Source organism: Manduca sexta, chromosome 28 (assembly GCF_014839805.1).
Source record: "Manduca sexta isolate Smith_Timp_Sample1 chromosome 28, JHU_Msex_v1.0, whole genome shotgun sequence".
In the NCBI taxonomy this organism is placed as follows: Eukaryota; Metazoa; Arthropoda; class Insecta; order Lepidoptera; family Sphingidae; genus Manduca; species Manduca sexta.
Genome location: NC_051142.1, coordinates 12964893 through 12981148, shown reverse-complemented (window position 1 = coordinate 12981148; position 16256 = coordinate 12964893). Strand labels below are relative to the sequence as shown.

The window sequence follows — 16256 nt, the reverse complement described above, 5'->3', positions numbered from 1 at the left end:
TCGGGTTATTATAATACATTACTGTATCAATCATAATACATTATTATTATACATTAGTAAATCTAGATTGTCATAATAGATCAGAAATGCGTCCCTTAAAATGCAAGACTTTTTAATTTGTTAATCGAAGAATGTAATTTTTATTTCTTGATCTGGATTTGAATTTTTCAATATCAAAACTCCGTCTAGCGTGAAATGGAGCATCACAACTGTCTATCAAAAAACTGATCGCAGACACATTTGGACACGATCGCTTTATCACAATGGACTTTTAAATTGACATACATGAATATTATGATAAAAAATGTACAAACACAATATTTTATTTCTTAGTCGTTATTTCAAATATATTTTTTAAAGACTGATATTAGGTATTTTGTTTTCGGACTGACCATATATTTACAACAAATGCCCTGGCCTTTATATTTTTAAATCTCTCATTTGAGATGTTTTTTTTTATAAATCTATAGATGTCGTTATGTCGTGTCGACATATAATAAAAAAAATCCCGCAAACGTATAAATAACATTAAATTGCATGTAAACAAATATTAGTCACATGGAACCAATTCAAAGGATGAGTATGTTTTAATTCCATTACAATCCACACGTCGCGTAACCTTTAGAGACCTTCCCTGAAACCATTCACCCCGATTTAATCTGAATAAAAAGGCTTACAGATAAAATTGATAGCGTTCGAAGGAACATAAATAACAATTTCAACATTCTAGTGGTAAATGAAATACTTTGCATTCATGGGTTTTCGTGAAAAATATGTTTTTTTTTAATTGCACCGTAAAATATTACTTTTTACATTGGCCGTCGGCAATTTATGATTACGATGCTGCATTGCCTTTTTATAATTCCGACATTACAAAGAGAACCTCGTGTTATAGTGAATGCTTTTATCCTGCGTGACGTTACTTCAAATTATTTGAGTGTGTTGCCCTTCTAAAGGTAAAATTAATTACTTATCGCTGATGCAAAAAACCTGTGAACTGCAACTCTCATTTTTTCTTATAGTAGTTGTTGGAAGTGGGCTGGACAGTGGACATGTCGCTCAGAACGAAGATGATATTCAAGGAGGCCTACACCGAGAAGGTTGTAAAAGGCTAATGAAGAAAAAAAGATGACACGTAAACAAGACATTATACTGCTCTCCTCGCGTTAATAATTTTAAGTCTCTATGGCCAGTAACAGTACCTACAGCGTCTTTAAATTGGAATATAAAATTGCACTGCTAACACACCGCTGCTGGATGATGAATATAAATATAAGTTGCTATAATAGTACCCAAACGTACTTTAGTCTAGAAAAGCCATACCCCGACACACGGTCCTTAACATGAGCTTTGACTAAGATAGGTGAATAAAGAAAAATTTAATCAATTTAAAAAGCGTATTTGCACATCCCATGCACTATATCGATCGGGTGGCTACTGCCCACAATCAAAATGACGTCAAGTCGGTCATGGAAAAATCTACGCTGATTCTAATCTTTTAGAGGACATACTTTTCTTGATAACTTGTTACATTATGCAGGCACTCGCTAATCAAGACATTTAACCTAGTGTTGGATCGTTCTTATTTTACGGTATTGTAAATACGGGTTTTTTTCTTCCCGTGCGGTGCTGACATTAAAGGTTTTTCCATGTTACGCAGATGTGGATTTCCTCTGTGCCTATGCAAAATTTGTTTTGCTTCGAACATCCATTCAGTTATATATATATTACCTATACACGGGGTAAATCGGTAAAGGTTCAAATTGTAAAGAAAAAATGATTGCAACCCTGGATATAGTACGAATGAAATACGCGAGGCGTACGTACTTAACCGCCTGCGAAAACCAAATATAACACATTTAGATGCGAAGATTGTAATGTCTATTAATATTGGTAAATTATTCAAAGCAATAACTGCTCAACGAAACGCATCAAAAACTTTAATAGCAAGCATGTACGATCTTTTGGCGGTTAAACTATTTTCCAGTAAGTTGCCATATGTAAATGAGCTGATGATGACAGTGTTTAATTAGTTTGGACATGGGGTTTTTTTAACATCGCTATTGTCGTAGAAAACCCTTTTACCTACTTCTAAAAACTACTATCCAATCGGCTAAATTTATAAGAACAAAAATGCGTGCAGAATGTCGCTGTCGTCTAAGAGACGCCTGATTTAAAGTTTGTTTTGAGTTTTCCTTCTTTGAAAGTAAATATAAGCGAGTTAAGATAGTCAAATGCTCTAGTATAGATTGCAGCATGTATCGAAATATATTTGTCACCTTCTACAACCTCAATACAATCGGTAGTCAGTGCAAATGACAAATTGCATTCCACGTTGCAGGTTACGAAATATTAAACAAAACAATAATTCAACTGCTCAGGTCACGTAACTCTATTTTATTGTGGTTAAGCAATTAAACGTGTATTAATATTATGATTTATAATTTCCACGCATTTATATGATGTTTTCCTCCTTATATTCCCCATATCCCCCTTTTGGTTAAGTATACCTACTGTAAGTACTAACATAAATGGACTTACCGTATGGCCATGGGAAGGGAAAATATTATATTTAACTAAGACATTTAAGAGTAATATACCAAATCATACAAAATATACAATACATTTTGATCATTATCAAATGTTAAGAAGTAAATGACTGCCGTTTCTTTGTACCTCCGCTTGGTAGCGATGTATGCGCTGGTACGTGCTGCAGTCGAATTGTGTATTCAGATAATGCGTTGGAGAACATGTGTGCCATTTCTGATTCTCCTTATTTCATCTAGGTCGCTTTATAAACTTATAATTAATAGCAAATAATACCGCCCGTTTTAGAAAAAGGTTAAGCATTGAGCATGGCTGCTCATCGAATCATACTCAGAGATCAATTCATAGGGAATAGCATAGAGTTCTCTATGACTTACTTACTTAAACACAGTATTGATTCTAAATTATAGTTGCTAAATGCACTAGGTCTCGTTTTGTGTAGATTCTTGAGTACGAGTCACCTAATAATATTAAATTGGTCAATTTTATTGTTAGTTACTCACTTAGTGACAGAATTGTTAATCTGGTCAAAAACCCTAAAGATACATTATATTGCAATAAAACTACTAGATCACATTTAACTAAAACTAGAAAAATCAGAAATATGATGCGCAATTCAGCTTTCCACTACGCTATCGGATGACAGCTGTTATCGCACCGAACATGCCGATAAGCGAAAGCTCTTATTGATAACGCGAGACGCCAAGCCATTAATCGAGTAAGGTGACTGCACCAGTAACTGACTATTTAAGATTCTGAAAAATGGCTGAAAAATAAGTATTTATGGGGTCACAATAGAAAAATTAACATAATTTATTATAAGCATTGTGGTAACAGCTTAGTTAAAAAAATATTAACTTGTCTCTGACGATTGGTTTCGAAGCACATCTTACGATCATATTTTTTTTATTGAAACAACCTAGTTAATGTTATATATTATGTAGACGACACTTATGACTATTTGTATATTTTTTTAATTCTACTATAAATAAGACCTTTATGAACGTCGTTAAAAAGGTCTTCAGTAGAATTGTCCGCCAGAGGTACGTCTATCCTCTTTTACTGCTAGTGCTGAATAGAGTCAATTAATAAATACAATACTTTGCTTTTCAAAGTGGAGGGCACGTCCCTCTGGGGGAGGCGTGACATGTAAAGGGGGGCGTTAATATAGATTTTTTAAATTCATTTATATCCCTCTGGAACAGTACTTGTTTTGGAAGAGAAGTCCTTCGCTAGCCTTGACAACATAAATGCAAAATTTCATGATCATTGATTAGTGTAGAAAAGGTGTGAAGGCGTAATAAACAAACTCTATCATAATATGTTTGAGGTAGAACCAGGCCATCTTCTTAAAGGTTTCTAAATCCTTTACAGAGTGGCCGTATTGAATGAATGAATGAATGAAGCATATTATTGTATACCACTTACAGCAAAATAAATATTTAAATGTGAATCTTCGATTTGCGAAAACGATCTCTTCCACCCAACCTGCCCTGGTTGTGAGGGAAACCGGAGGAGATGAGTTTATATCAATAATTTTACTATGCATATTAGTTTTATTAATTAAATGAAACCATAAACATATTTATATAAGTAATTATTTTTATATTATAGATATACTTACATAATATACCCATTTATAATATTATATTAGATATTGGCCATTATGTTCATTAGAGTCGTGTCTGAACCCTTTGTTATTAGTGTGTGAGCCGGTTTATTACGTGTTTTCGGCTTTATTAACAAATGTGATATGAGACCAAAGGTTAACGAGCAGACTAACTAGTTCTGATCGCATTACATGCCTTATAAGGATAATACGTGTTGTTTTGTGGTAGTATCACATCGGCGACGCGACGAGTACGAGCGAGCTGGTGCACGCGCGAGCCCCCGTGGGTGACCGACAGCCCGGCGACGGCGCCAGCAGCTCCGCACACGAAGATGTCTCACAACCAACCGCCTCTACTAACAATGTTAGTTTTTTTAAATACCCTATCCTATATCGAGATATACTTTCAATATTCTTATGAAATCTTTAAAATATATAGATTTCCTCGTGTTTATTTCCCTGATCATTAAGGCGAACAATGCAATGCTATAATCAGAATAATATTATAGGCATTGTTTAATGACAACCTTTATTTTTTTTATTACAACTTGAGAAATATTGACAATAGATAATGACCATTTAACCGGCTATTGGACTATTTTATTGTTCTGCAATTTGCTAAGCTTTTTGAGTCTGTCCTAAAGATGCACTCGAAGTTGTCGACTACTGACGAGTGCTATTCGGGCAATACTTACACTCTTTAACGGTTTCTGGTATGATCTTAGTCCGTAGCATTACGTATTTCACACAAACGCCTATTGCGGTAATAACTTCTAAATAGGAAATAAAAAAATTATAAGAAAAAAATACTTTCAGAATCGAATAAGTGACGACAGACGATCGAGTGTGCCTATATTCGGTGCCATTGAGGATCCAGGTAATTAATTAATTAATTCGTTTTCTAAGTTTTATAGGTACGTCGTGTAAATTGCTACTATAAAAACGTCAATAGGAGCAGTGTCCACGCAAATGACACAACGGTACTATGTAATCATGCTTAATAAATGTCAATTTATCTGTTTCATCGCAACAGATTTCTTTGATACACCTGATGTTCATTTCTGCTCCACTTAAGTATGATTGAGAGAAATGCCTACAGCATTAAGTCAAACTAAGTAAATAAATAAAGCTAAGTTCAGACAAGTTATTTCAGCAATGTATTGTGCAAGAACTGCAATATGCGTAACACTAGCGGCAATATTTCAATAATTTTATATTCATACGACGCGCCGCAAGTCCTTCAAGCTTTAAAGTTTGCAGAAATGATATTGCGGTGAGTATTTACACGGTAACAATTGCTTGTGGAAGATCACGTCTGCAAATTTTCTTGATAAACTAAAATTTGATTATGTTTTATTTTTTATTCCGTCGTATTATTGTACGGTGGGTATGAAGATCATCAGAAAAATTCAAGGATTCGTTAATTAAAATTATTTTGAACTACACTGAACTTATAATACAAAAAAAATATAATCAAACAGGGATACTACAGTGCTTATCATTTACTGTGTATTAAATTCATATACCTTTTTTTTTTTTTTTTTTTTTTTTTTTCGCGGAGAAAGTGCCTTATGACTACCGCCCAGCCTTCGGGGGGGGCGACTGAGCGGTTATGTTGGGGTCACCGTGCCTTACGGCCCGGCGTTGAGCCACCCGGATTTGGTCTTGACCTTCGGGTGACCGCCGGGCCGAGTCCCTAACCTATATACACGCACGGCATACCAACTAAAACTCCGCGGTGGCCCTCTTCGGCGCATTAGGGACGACTGTGGGCTTCCTCTGACTGAAATGTTTAAGTTTTCGTCCGCAGTCGTCCTGCGCGGTGCCGCCTGTTGCGGCCCGTCTCCTATCCGGCGGGGCTCAGAAGCTCCCGCGTAACCGAAGGACGCTCTCAGCGTCAACGGCAGCATGAGACTTACCTTCCACGCTGCCGTCCACCTCTGGGGTCATCACAATATGCGAGATGTGCACAACGTACACTAAGGGCGGACGGCCCCCAGCCGCCCGCCGACGACCCCCCGATGGCCCCTATTAGTCGCCTTTTACGACAGGCAGGGGATACCGTGGTGGAATTCTCCAAACGCCCCCATTCCATAGGGCGGATGAAATTCATATACCTACGCTAGTTATAAAGTAACTATAATATTTTCAGTGCCTACAGAAGAATTGTTGCGACCTCCGCGATACTTCAAAGGAATTCATTTGCCTTCAATCGCCAATACATTTAAGGTACTACATATTGTTTTTATATAGTGATATATATATATTTCTTATTTATCAATAATTTTATTTAGTGAATATTGAACTATTAATTTTTGTTCTAGGATGTAAAAGTAGAATGTTCATATCAAGGATACTCTCGGAGACAGCGGCAAAAATCCCTCATAATGGTCAACATAGTTGACTTAGTTCTTAAGGTTATTATTTTTTTATCTTAAAATAAAGTAAACCGATTCTTGATAAGGATACAAAAGCTTAAAGGCGATAAAATTTTGAATTTGTTCAGCTACTTTTGTGGCTCTCTGTACATGGGCATAACATATTTGACTTGTATCTGCCAATCTGAAACGAACCATTACAAATAAAAAATATTTTACTTAATTGGCTTCCTAAGACAAGATCTTAATCACTGCGCAAATTAACTCTTTCTATCACCCTTTTTGTCTCAAATATTTATCCTACCTTCCTCTCTCTTCAACTACGAGTTAGGACTTTCGTAATTGCGATAGATGCTACAACGCACAAACAGGCCAAGTCAAAATACTCGTATAATAATTTGCCTACTTCAAATCAGTTCCGATTATTAATTATTATACAAATCCCATCTCTCATTGAACTGAATGATGATAGGTATATCTTTTATTTTACAGATATGCCTCGCAGGAATTTATGTATACGCAGCAGGGGGTAAGAAATATTACATTTATATGTATATAAATTTATAAGTTAATTTATTTATGTAAAAAAATCTAAGATGCCGGTACATTATAATCGGAGTGTTTTCCAATTCAAAAAGGAATTAGTATAATAGTTTTCACACATCTTGCGCAAAGAACTTTGTTCTATGAATTTTTCCTACGGTAGATCTATATAGTATTTTCTGAGATCCCGCGGTCATATACACATTTCATGACACAGGGCGGTGAATCTCGGGGAGTCGCTAAGAACTTTGCTGAGAACACTAATAGTCAGTCTTAACCAGCGTTGCCAGACGTCCCGAAATTGAAGGGCCGTCCCGATTTTTAAATCAAAATTAAATTTCCCGCACGACAGTCTTAGCCCCGCTTTCGGGATAATTCGACGCTGCATAAGCGCGCGCGCGATCGAGTGAGTGGTGCGGTTCGTCACGAATAACAATTGGAGGCAAATATCTATTCAATTTGTTTTAGTACTTGAGACATATTTTAAACAATTTTTTTTGTCTTTGACTTTTGTTTTTGAATTATTTCTTTTTCGAAAAACCAGAAAGATTAAACTACATGAATATAGGGTAAATCTGTTTTAAAATATCATATTTTTATTACAATACATTTCTACGGTTTTATATCTATTGTCACATAAACATAATTTAAATCTCAAATAAATAATATTTATAAACTTCTGATTATAATATACATTTTTTACTATATCTCCTTTGTGACGAAAGAATCCCGCTTTTTTCACTCAAAGATTTGAAATCCTGAGTTGGCAAAAAAAATATCTGGCAACGCTGGTCTTAACCCGCAACGAAATTAAACAAATACAAGGATAAGGAGAGACGATTTTTTTTTCTTTTGCTATATTGCGAGGAGGATAAAAGCATTTTTAGTTCGCATATGTGTACGTCGTAGCAGACGGGAAATTACGAATTGTCGTAGACCTACAGGCTACGCTGCGAAGCTACGTGCGCATCGACAGTATAACTGTATACGGTTATTCTAAATGTGGTCTGTCCATTGCATTGTTACACGATGGACTTGCTAACCTAATATTGGCCACTCAATATTTTGATAGGTAGATACTTCTTTACTTAATTCTCGTCATACTTTATACTATGTTAATGGCGTCTTGACACACATACATTTTACAGTAACTTTTGCGCGTGTTTTATAATTTATACAATTATATTAAAAAGCTATGTTCTTTAAACAGGTATAGATAAGCTGGACATGTCTAATCTGGTATGGACAGCGGCATTTGCATTTCTGAATGTGGGCGTTTGCCTGCTGGGCTGGTGGCGTTGCTTCGCGAACAGCTATCTGCACTGGGCGGCAGCCGCCACCTGGATACTGCTCATAGCTCAAGGTGGAGGCATAATGTTATGACTCTTCTATATATCCCCTTACAAGTAGTTTCGTTACCTTCTGAGCGACAGATTTCAATTCCTGAATTCCTTTGTCTAGGGGTCGACAACGTACCTACTTACGCTTGCCCTGCCTAAAGATCACCTAACGGTTACGTTAGATGATTCATAATGCGATTACCGGCAGCTCCACTAAAAAAACTTTATTGACGGAACTGAACCTACTCCATGTGATTAGACATAATTATGCATATTGTCTCTGGCCGTTGTAATCATTTAATTTTACATAGTTTACAACCGTAAAGAGCAGGAGTAGGTACTTAACTTATTAATTATTTATGAAAAAAGGTCTAAGCAGCTTGGGCATAGGATACGACGATCCCCAGAACCAGGTGTGGTACATGCTGTTCATAGTGTTCGTGCCGTATGCGATGCTGCCACTGTCTTTATTGTGGTGCATCGTAATCGGTCTGCTGTCGGGCTTGTCGCATATCCTCGCCACAGCCGTCGTCATCAAAGAATACACAACACAAAACGCTTTGGTAAGTGCATCGTAGCTATGTCGTCAACTCATATAAGGCCGATTGGGGGCTAGCCTGATTGTAAATGTAATTTCTACCAAATACGCATTCCTAAAAAGCCTCTGAAAGGAATAAAAAATATAACTTTATTAGTATCGACATCATAATATTACAGCCGACATCGTGTGCGACGCGTATCCTAGTAGCCAACGCTCTCCTGTACCTGGCAGTAAACTTCGCGGGAATGTACGCAAAGTCACTCGCCGACTGGAGCCAGAGGAAGGCGTTCCACGAGACGCGAAGATCCATGGTTACAAGAAAGAGGACCAAGAGCGAGTGCGACAAACAAAGAGATCTGTTTCAGAGTGGTGAGGATTGTGAAGTCTGTTCACTAATCGGGGTTTATTTTGTGTTTAGTCGAGGTCGAGTGCAGTTGCTTGACTTCTGTACGTTATTATGTAGAAAGTTAAAATATTACTGGCCATATTTCCGAATCAAATTTAAACAGAATCTCTTAGAAACAAGGTACATTCTGAAATAAAGCGAAGTGTTTGGGAAAACTATTGGACCTCCAATTGTTAGTAATGTGTGGACTGTATTTACCACTCACCTGCACTCGCAGCACCGCTCGTTTCCCTGGGTACCCGGTACTGATGAATGGTCATAGGATGCTGGCTGCTGTTCAGGATTGCACCGCACTATCACTGGTCGTCCTTCTTGGATTTTGAGCTAATTGTTAATAAGAGACACAGCGCGCACCAAACTACGTTGCGTTCGAGACCGTTACTTGTATTGAATAGGAAGTGCGTAATGCACGTTCGAGGGGGCAGCACTTGTCGCTGCTTAAGGTGCGATCGGATTTTGTGGCAGATACAGACAGATCCATTCATTTCATTAGAAATATCTTAATCGCGAAATTGTGCTAGCATATTGAATTTAATAAAAGTACGGAACACGAAGGTTTATTTCTAGTGGTTGGGCAATCTTTTAACTGTCATTCCAAATAAAAACAAATTATTAAATAACTTCACAGGCGATGATTACAACATGTAATTTATGATTACAGTGATTCCGTACTTCCTGGCGCGCGAGATCTATATGGACGTGTCAAAGGTAAATGGTGACTTCCACGAGAAGCAGTTCAACAATCTCTACATACACAGGCAACAGGACGTCTCCATACTTTACGCTGATATCAAAGGTTTTACCGGTGAGTTTGATTTTTAGGTTACTTTTGTCCTAGTTATTATAACTAGGTTTTAGGATAAGTTTTATCAATATTTAATAAGTTTTAAGTTTTAATCTTATGTAATTCAATCATATGTGCGTAAGAACTACAGTTTCACTATAATATTGCTAACTACTAAATATTATAATGTTTCTTCGCCAGACCTGATCTGATCGTTGCCTTTTTCAGAGTTATCCAGTAAATGCAGTGCGCAAGAGCTGGTCAAACTGCTCAATGAACTCTTCGCCAGATTTGACAAATTAGCTTCCGTAAGATAATTTTTCTTTATAATACAAACTTGAACTGAGCATTTCAATGCACTGAAAATTCAGTCTAATGTAAGGTATAAATAAAATAACTTTAACCATGAATTTGCAGTTCATTATAATGCCGCGATAGTAATAATGAATGTCTTATGTTAGGAGAATTTCTGCCTGCGCATCAAGTTGCTGGGCGACTGTTATTTCTGCGTGAGCGGCCTGCCCGCGCGGGCGGACCACGCGTTCTGGTGCGTCAACATGGGCCTGCATATGATCCTCGCCATTCGCGACGTGCGCTACAACATGAAGGTATTATAATCCCTTTTAACCCATCATTACGACTTGTGGCAATAAAAAACTTGTAACACTCACAATTTCTTTGTTTGAAGTCGTTATTAGTTCCTTGTAATTGTTTTGTTGTGAAAAAATGTGTGGAACAATTTTTTCTTTTATGTATAAATTTTATTGATAAATATCGTTTCTACAGGTGGATTTACATATGCGCATCGGCATTCACAGCGGCGCAGTGCTGTACGGCGTGCTCGGCAGGTTGAAGTGGCAGTTTGACCTCTGGTCGAATGATGTTACCATAGCCAACCATATGGAGAGCGGCGGATTACCCGGGTATGTATTTATTGGTATTTTCATTTCTAACATACATAGAAGAAAACTCTGAGGGGCTCAAGATTATTAGATTAACGCGTATGAGGTTCTAGGTAAACTTTTTTTTTTTTTTTGGTTTCGCGGAGAAAGTACCTTATTACTACCGCCCAGCCTTCGCGGGGGGCGACTGAGCGGTTATGCTGGGGTAACCGTGCCTTACGGCCCGACGTTGAGCCGCCCGGATTTGATGGTGACCTTCGAGCGACTGCCGGGCCGAGTCCCTAACCATATGTACAACTTAACCTACGCACGGCCTACCAGCTAAAACTCCGCTGTGGCCCTCTTCGGCGCATTAGGGACGGCTGCGGGCTTCCTCTGACGTTGTAGTGTCTAAGTCTACGACCGCAGCCGTCCCTGCGCGGTGCCGCCTTGCGGCCCGTCTCCTATGGGGGGAGGAGGGGCTCAGAAGCCCCCGCGCACCTAAGGACGCCCTCGGCGTCTACGGCAGTATGAGGCCAACAACACACTGCCGTCCATCCCGGGGGTCAACCGAAAAATGTGCAAAATACACAAAAATGCACTAGGGCGGACAGCCCCCTGCTGCCCGCCGACGACCCCCTTCGTGGCCCCTATTAGTCGCCTCTTACGATAGGCAGGGGATACCGTGGTGGAAATCTCCAAACTTTACTCCAAACGCCCCCATTCCACAGGGCGGGATTCTAGCTAACCTGCTTAGCAGTTTATAATAAGTATTTGGTATATTCCACCAGGCGAGTACATATATCAGCGGCGACATTAGCATATTTAAATGGAGCATTTGAGGTGGAACCCGGGGATGGTGGCTCGCGAGACTCGTACCTCAAGGACCACAACATCACCACCTACTTCATCCGAGCCACAGAACAGCCGCGATGGATCAAAAGATTCAGCAGTAGAAGCGGGTCAGAGTATTAGACATACCATCGATTTCTTACCTTAATCCCATTTAAATGTACAAATATTTCCTTTTGTACTTGTTGCAGAATGTATCTCTATCGGCTATTCTAAGGTTGCCTAAAATCGAATGCCAGTAGCATTAAACCGCCTCTATACCTATATAAATGCCATTTGCATGAAGAACCGATATAAAATATAATATTAAAACTGATGGACTTTAAATATTATATGCCACTGATTTTATTACCTTTCAAACGGCGTATAAAAATGATGATCATCATAAACTTGATTTTACAATTTTATGATGATCATAGTAAGTAGTAGTAACTATATTATTATTAACTATATATAGTACTATTGGCGTTTGAAATATCCATCGCCCAGTCAAGTTTTGTTCATTTGAAATATTTGTTTGCAGCACCCCAACAATATCCCAACACATTTTGGAAGCGGTGGCCCGGAGACCGAGCAGCATCATAGAGAATGAGCTGGTCAACGAATGGATTCCAGAGATGCCTTTCCAAAATGTGTGTGCATCAATTCTACAACACGATATATTTTAATTAGTTGCATTTTCTATTCGGCACTACTCAGATCACAGTTTTTTGTGCAAGAGAATTTGCGACATAAATGTTTATGCTCAATTGTGACAATGTGCAACAATTTCTGTTTTTAACAAATGATTGCTTGAACCAGTTTGACAAATTCTACATTAGTGTATCCACTACCGTTATCTTACACGACTTTACTTTTTATCTTACACGAATTTACTTATCTTACTTACGACAAATTCTACATTAGTGTATCCACTACCGATTATATTACAATGATAAATAATTAAATCGTAGGTACATCATACATCCTCTTTTTAAAATCTGTAACAAATAAAATAGAATATTGTTTCTTGACCAGTATCTAAGCGAAAACCCGTTTAAAAGGCGAGAGGATCTGTTCATGTATGACCAGGATATCGATGACGGCGCTCCATTGACAGAAGACATAGAGGTAAAAATCACATATTTTAATAAATAAGACTATTACCGTGTCTTGCATATGCTGATATTATATATAAAGTAGATAGTTATGTCTGTCTGTTTGACTGTATTCTCTGTTTACGACTAAACGACTGCCATGATTTTTGCAAAATTTGGTACAACGATAACTTTATCTATTACCTAGATGATACTGACATATAATTGGGTACAAATAAAGAATATGTATTGGGTGAATCCTGGAATAATCCAATCAGAAATGCTTTAAACAAAGAGTATTATAGATTTATTTTCTATCTGATACAGGATGACGACTTAATAAACTCAATCGAAGTGGAGAGTAATCGTCAGATGCGCATGAACAACATGCGCACGGTGCTGCTGCGGTTCCGGCGGCCGTCACTCGAGCAGAGCTTCAGCGAAGAGGACGAAGGCACGTTTAAGTCCAACGTGCTGTGCTGCCTCGTGCTATGGCTCTTCATCGTCGCCGTGCAGTCCATCATACATTACAAGTGAGCTCATAGTAAAGTGAGACGATAAATCACTAAAATCCCATGACTGAAAGTTACCACCAATAAAGTGGTGCATTAATATGTGCAATTATGTTCGCAGTTGCACCCGTCTGTTGATTGTTCTGGCAATAATGACGGTGCCGTTAACGCTGTCGTTCTTGTTGGTGATGCTGGAGGAATTTAAAGTGCCGCTGCCGCGGCTGGTGCGCTTCTCTACCGCTCTCAGCAGTACACGTATGCGGCGCAACTTACACATCTGTTGCTTCGTCACCATCATGTCTATATCAAGGTATTATTATCCTGAAATCTTACAGACTGAAAAGTAGTTCATTCTCTAAAACCTCAACTATTTTGTAGCAAATGTACAAATGACTGGTTAATAAACTGATTTCCGTCTTTCCAGCGTACTGGTACTAAGCTTATGCGACTTCACGCTTCTACAGACTAACTGCAATCTGACATACACAGGATCCAACAATAGTAGCACTGTCAACCAAACTTCTAACGAGCTCGGCGAATGCCGTCGCCCAGAGTACGTAGTGTTCACGTGGGTCCTGTGCCTGGTCGCGCTTACCTCCGTACTCAAGCTCTATTACTTGATCAAGACCTTCATCGCGATCATCAATGTCATTATGTATTGCTGTCTACTACTCAGATATTACAATTACACTTGCTCATACAACGAAAAAACGTGAGTATTTTAGTGTTATGTACCTAATCAATGTAGGTAGGTACATACATATTCGTAGGTAATCCTATTTTTTGGTAATTATAGACAAAGGAGCAAACAGTATCTAAATATTATATTTATATTAACTCAGTTAAATAGGTAATATTAAACATCGTTAATTTGTCTTGAAACTTGATGTTCAATGAATCAATCATATCGTCAAATAAAATTAGAGGAAGGTGGGATCAGCAGCCGAAGAGCAACTTAAAAAAAGAAATAGTACCCAAATTACTCTAATTAATGCAATTATAGCATTCATTACTGTACTTTTTGTGTAGTTTTTCATTTTGTCAAATTGTCTGGGTTGGTATATTTATTATATGACAGACGGCCGGTCGCAATACTAAACCGTACTAGACGCAATTCTTAATACAGTTAAACGCCGTACGGGTTATTGCAATTTCACCTTGGATCAAATTATTTCTGCAGTACCTACGTGTAACATGTTTCTCCAGCTGGATAAAGAAGGTAATAATATTATATATGAAATATGCAGACAGCTGCCAGCGTACTTGCAAATGCTGATTCTGATGACGATGTTCCTGCTGGTGGTGATTTACCATGGACGATTGGTAGAAGTGACATCACGCCTCGACTTCCTCTGGAAGCAGCAGGCGGAAGTTAATCTGGGAGAGATGGAGGCCACACAGCGAATCAATAAGCACCTGCTGGAACATATTCTGCCAGATCATGTTGTCACGCACTTTTTGAGCAAGGATCGACGTCCGGATGTAAGACTTTTAAGTTGATTATTGGATATGGAAAATCATGAGACGTAAAAGTAAAAAAATCTAAAGATTAATAAACCCCAACAGGAGTTATACTCCCAGTGGCGGCCGGAGGTCGGAGTGATGTTCGCGAGCATCGCCAACTTCGATGACTTCTACTCGGAAGAGAAGGGCAGGGAGAGCATGCAGCTACTTAATGAAATCATTAGTACCGTACCAAATTATATATCATTCTTAAGTTCTAAGAACATTACATAGTAAAGTTATTTGTTGGAATTAAAGGGAGATGCGAAACTAATGCCTAGGACAAGATCTACCAGTCAAGAATAATTTTTAAGCATTTCTTTCCGCCATTACAGAAAAATTAAATATTCAGTCTACAAATTACAAAATAAATTAACTCACATCTGAAGTGATAAGTAGTAGTAGTGTAGTATGAGTACTTAAATTTCGTCAATGACATATTGCCCATTAGCTTTTTTTTTATTACTTACTTAATTGCTTTAATTAATCCTGGCTAAAACACCAATTTCATTGATATTGTTAAGATACATAACAAAGCTAATATTTTAATGAACAGAGCTCAGTTTAAAACTTAACTAAAGCTGCAATCCACAGTTGATTTCGACAATTTGCTGATGAAAGAACGATTCAAGAGCATCGACAAGATTAAGACTATCCGTGCAACTTACATGGCCGCTTCTGGATTGAATCCAAAAAATGTGGTAAGAGCTGAACACTCTCTTTTCTTCCCTAAACCCTAGCGTATCAATGATTCTTTTAGTATTATGGGTGTTTATGGCAGTAGCGATTACTTACCAACAAAAATGTATGTTCAACCCATTCCATTTTTCTGCAGTCAAGTGACGACGACTGCGATCACCTGTGCGCGCTGGTGGACTACGCGTTCGCAATGCGCGAAGCACTTGAGGAAATTAACAAACATAGCTTTAATAAATTTAAACTTAGAGTGGGTACGTATACTGTTTCCATCAAACATTATATATTATGATAACTTCCCCACATGCTTTTACGAATTTCAAGAATTTGTTACGAGAAGACAATATAGATATTATTATGTAATTATCGTTTAAACTCCGATAGTTCATTCACAGTTATCGTAACCTCTACAGGTATTAGCTGCGGCCCACTGGTGGGCGGTGTGATCGGCGCGTTGAAACCCGTGTACGACATCTGGGGCAACACCGTCAACGAGGCGTCACGCATGGAAAGCACTGGAGAGATGGGCATGATTCAAGTAACCAAATATACCAAACAGGTTAGACTTTATATTTTCTTTTTTAGTAT

At 38.1% G+C, this 16256-nt stretch overlaps 1 protein-coding gene across 1 annotated transcript in view; it reads left to right on the top strand.

Moving 5' to 3' along the window:
* LOC115448811 (adenylyl cyclase 78C) overlaps positions 1 to 16256 on the top strand; it is a 64533-nt gene that overhangs the window by 42903 nt on the left and 5374 nt on the right. Inside the window, exons 4-26 of the mRNA XM_030176372.2 lie at positions 4386 to 4520; positions 4973 to 5033; positions 6309 to 6385; positions 6481 to 6573; positions 7027 to 7063; positions 8288 to 8440; positions 8787 to 8980; positions 9135 to 9327; positions 10026 to 10169; positions 10377 to 10456; positions 10610 to 10756; positions 10935 to 11071; positions 11821 to 11991; positions 12405 to 12513; positions 12899 to 12991; positions 13285 to 13490; positions 13591 to 13779; positions 13894 to 14181; positions 14717 to 14951; positions 15036 to 15156; positions 15567 to 15673; positions 15808 to 15922; positions 16082 to 16227. Coding sequence (XP_030032232.1) covers positions 4386 to 4520; positions 4973 to 5033; positions 6309 to 6385; positions 6481 to 6573; positions 7027 to 7063; positions 8288 to 8440; positions 8787 to 8980; positions 9135 to 9327; positions 10026 to 10169; positions 10377 to 10456; positions 10610 to 10756; positions 10935 to 11071; positions 11821 to 11991; positions 12405 to 12513; positions 12899 to 12991; positions 13285 to 13490; positions 13591 to 13779; positions 13894 to 14181; positions 14717 to 14951; positions 15036 to 15156; positions 15567 to 15673; positions 15808 to 15922; positions 16082 to 16227 — 3231 coding nt within the window. The remainder of the gene's footprint in view (positions 1 to 4385; positions 4521 to 4972; positions 5034 to 6308; positions 6386 to 6480; positions 6574 to 7026; positions 7064 to 8287; positions 8441 to 8786; positions 8981 to 9134; positions 9328 to 10025; positions 10170 to 10376; positions 10457 to 10609; positions 10757 to 10934; positions 11072 to 11820; positions 11992 to 12404; positions 12514 to 12898; positions 12992 to 13284; positions 13491 to 13590; positions 13780 to 13893; positions 14182 to 14716; positions 14952 to 15035; positions 15157 to 15566; positions 15674 to 15807; positions 15923 to 16081; positions 16228 to 16256) is intronic.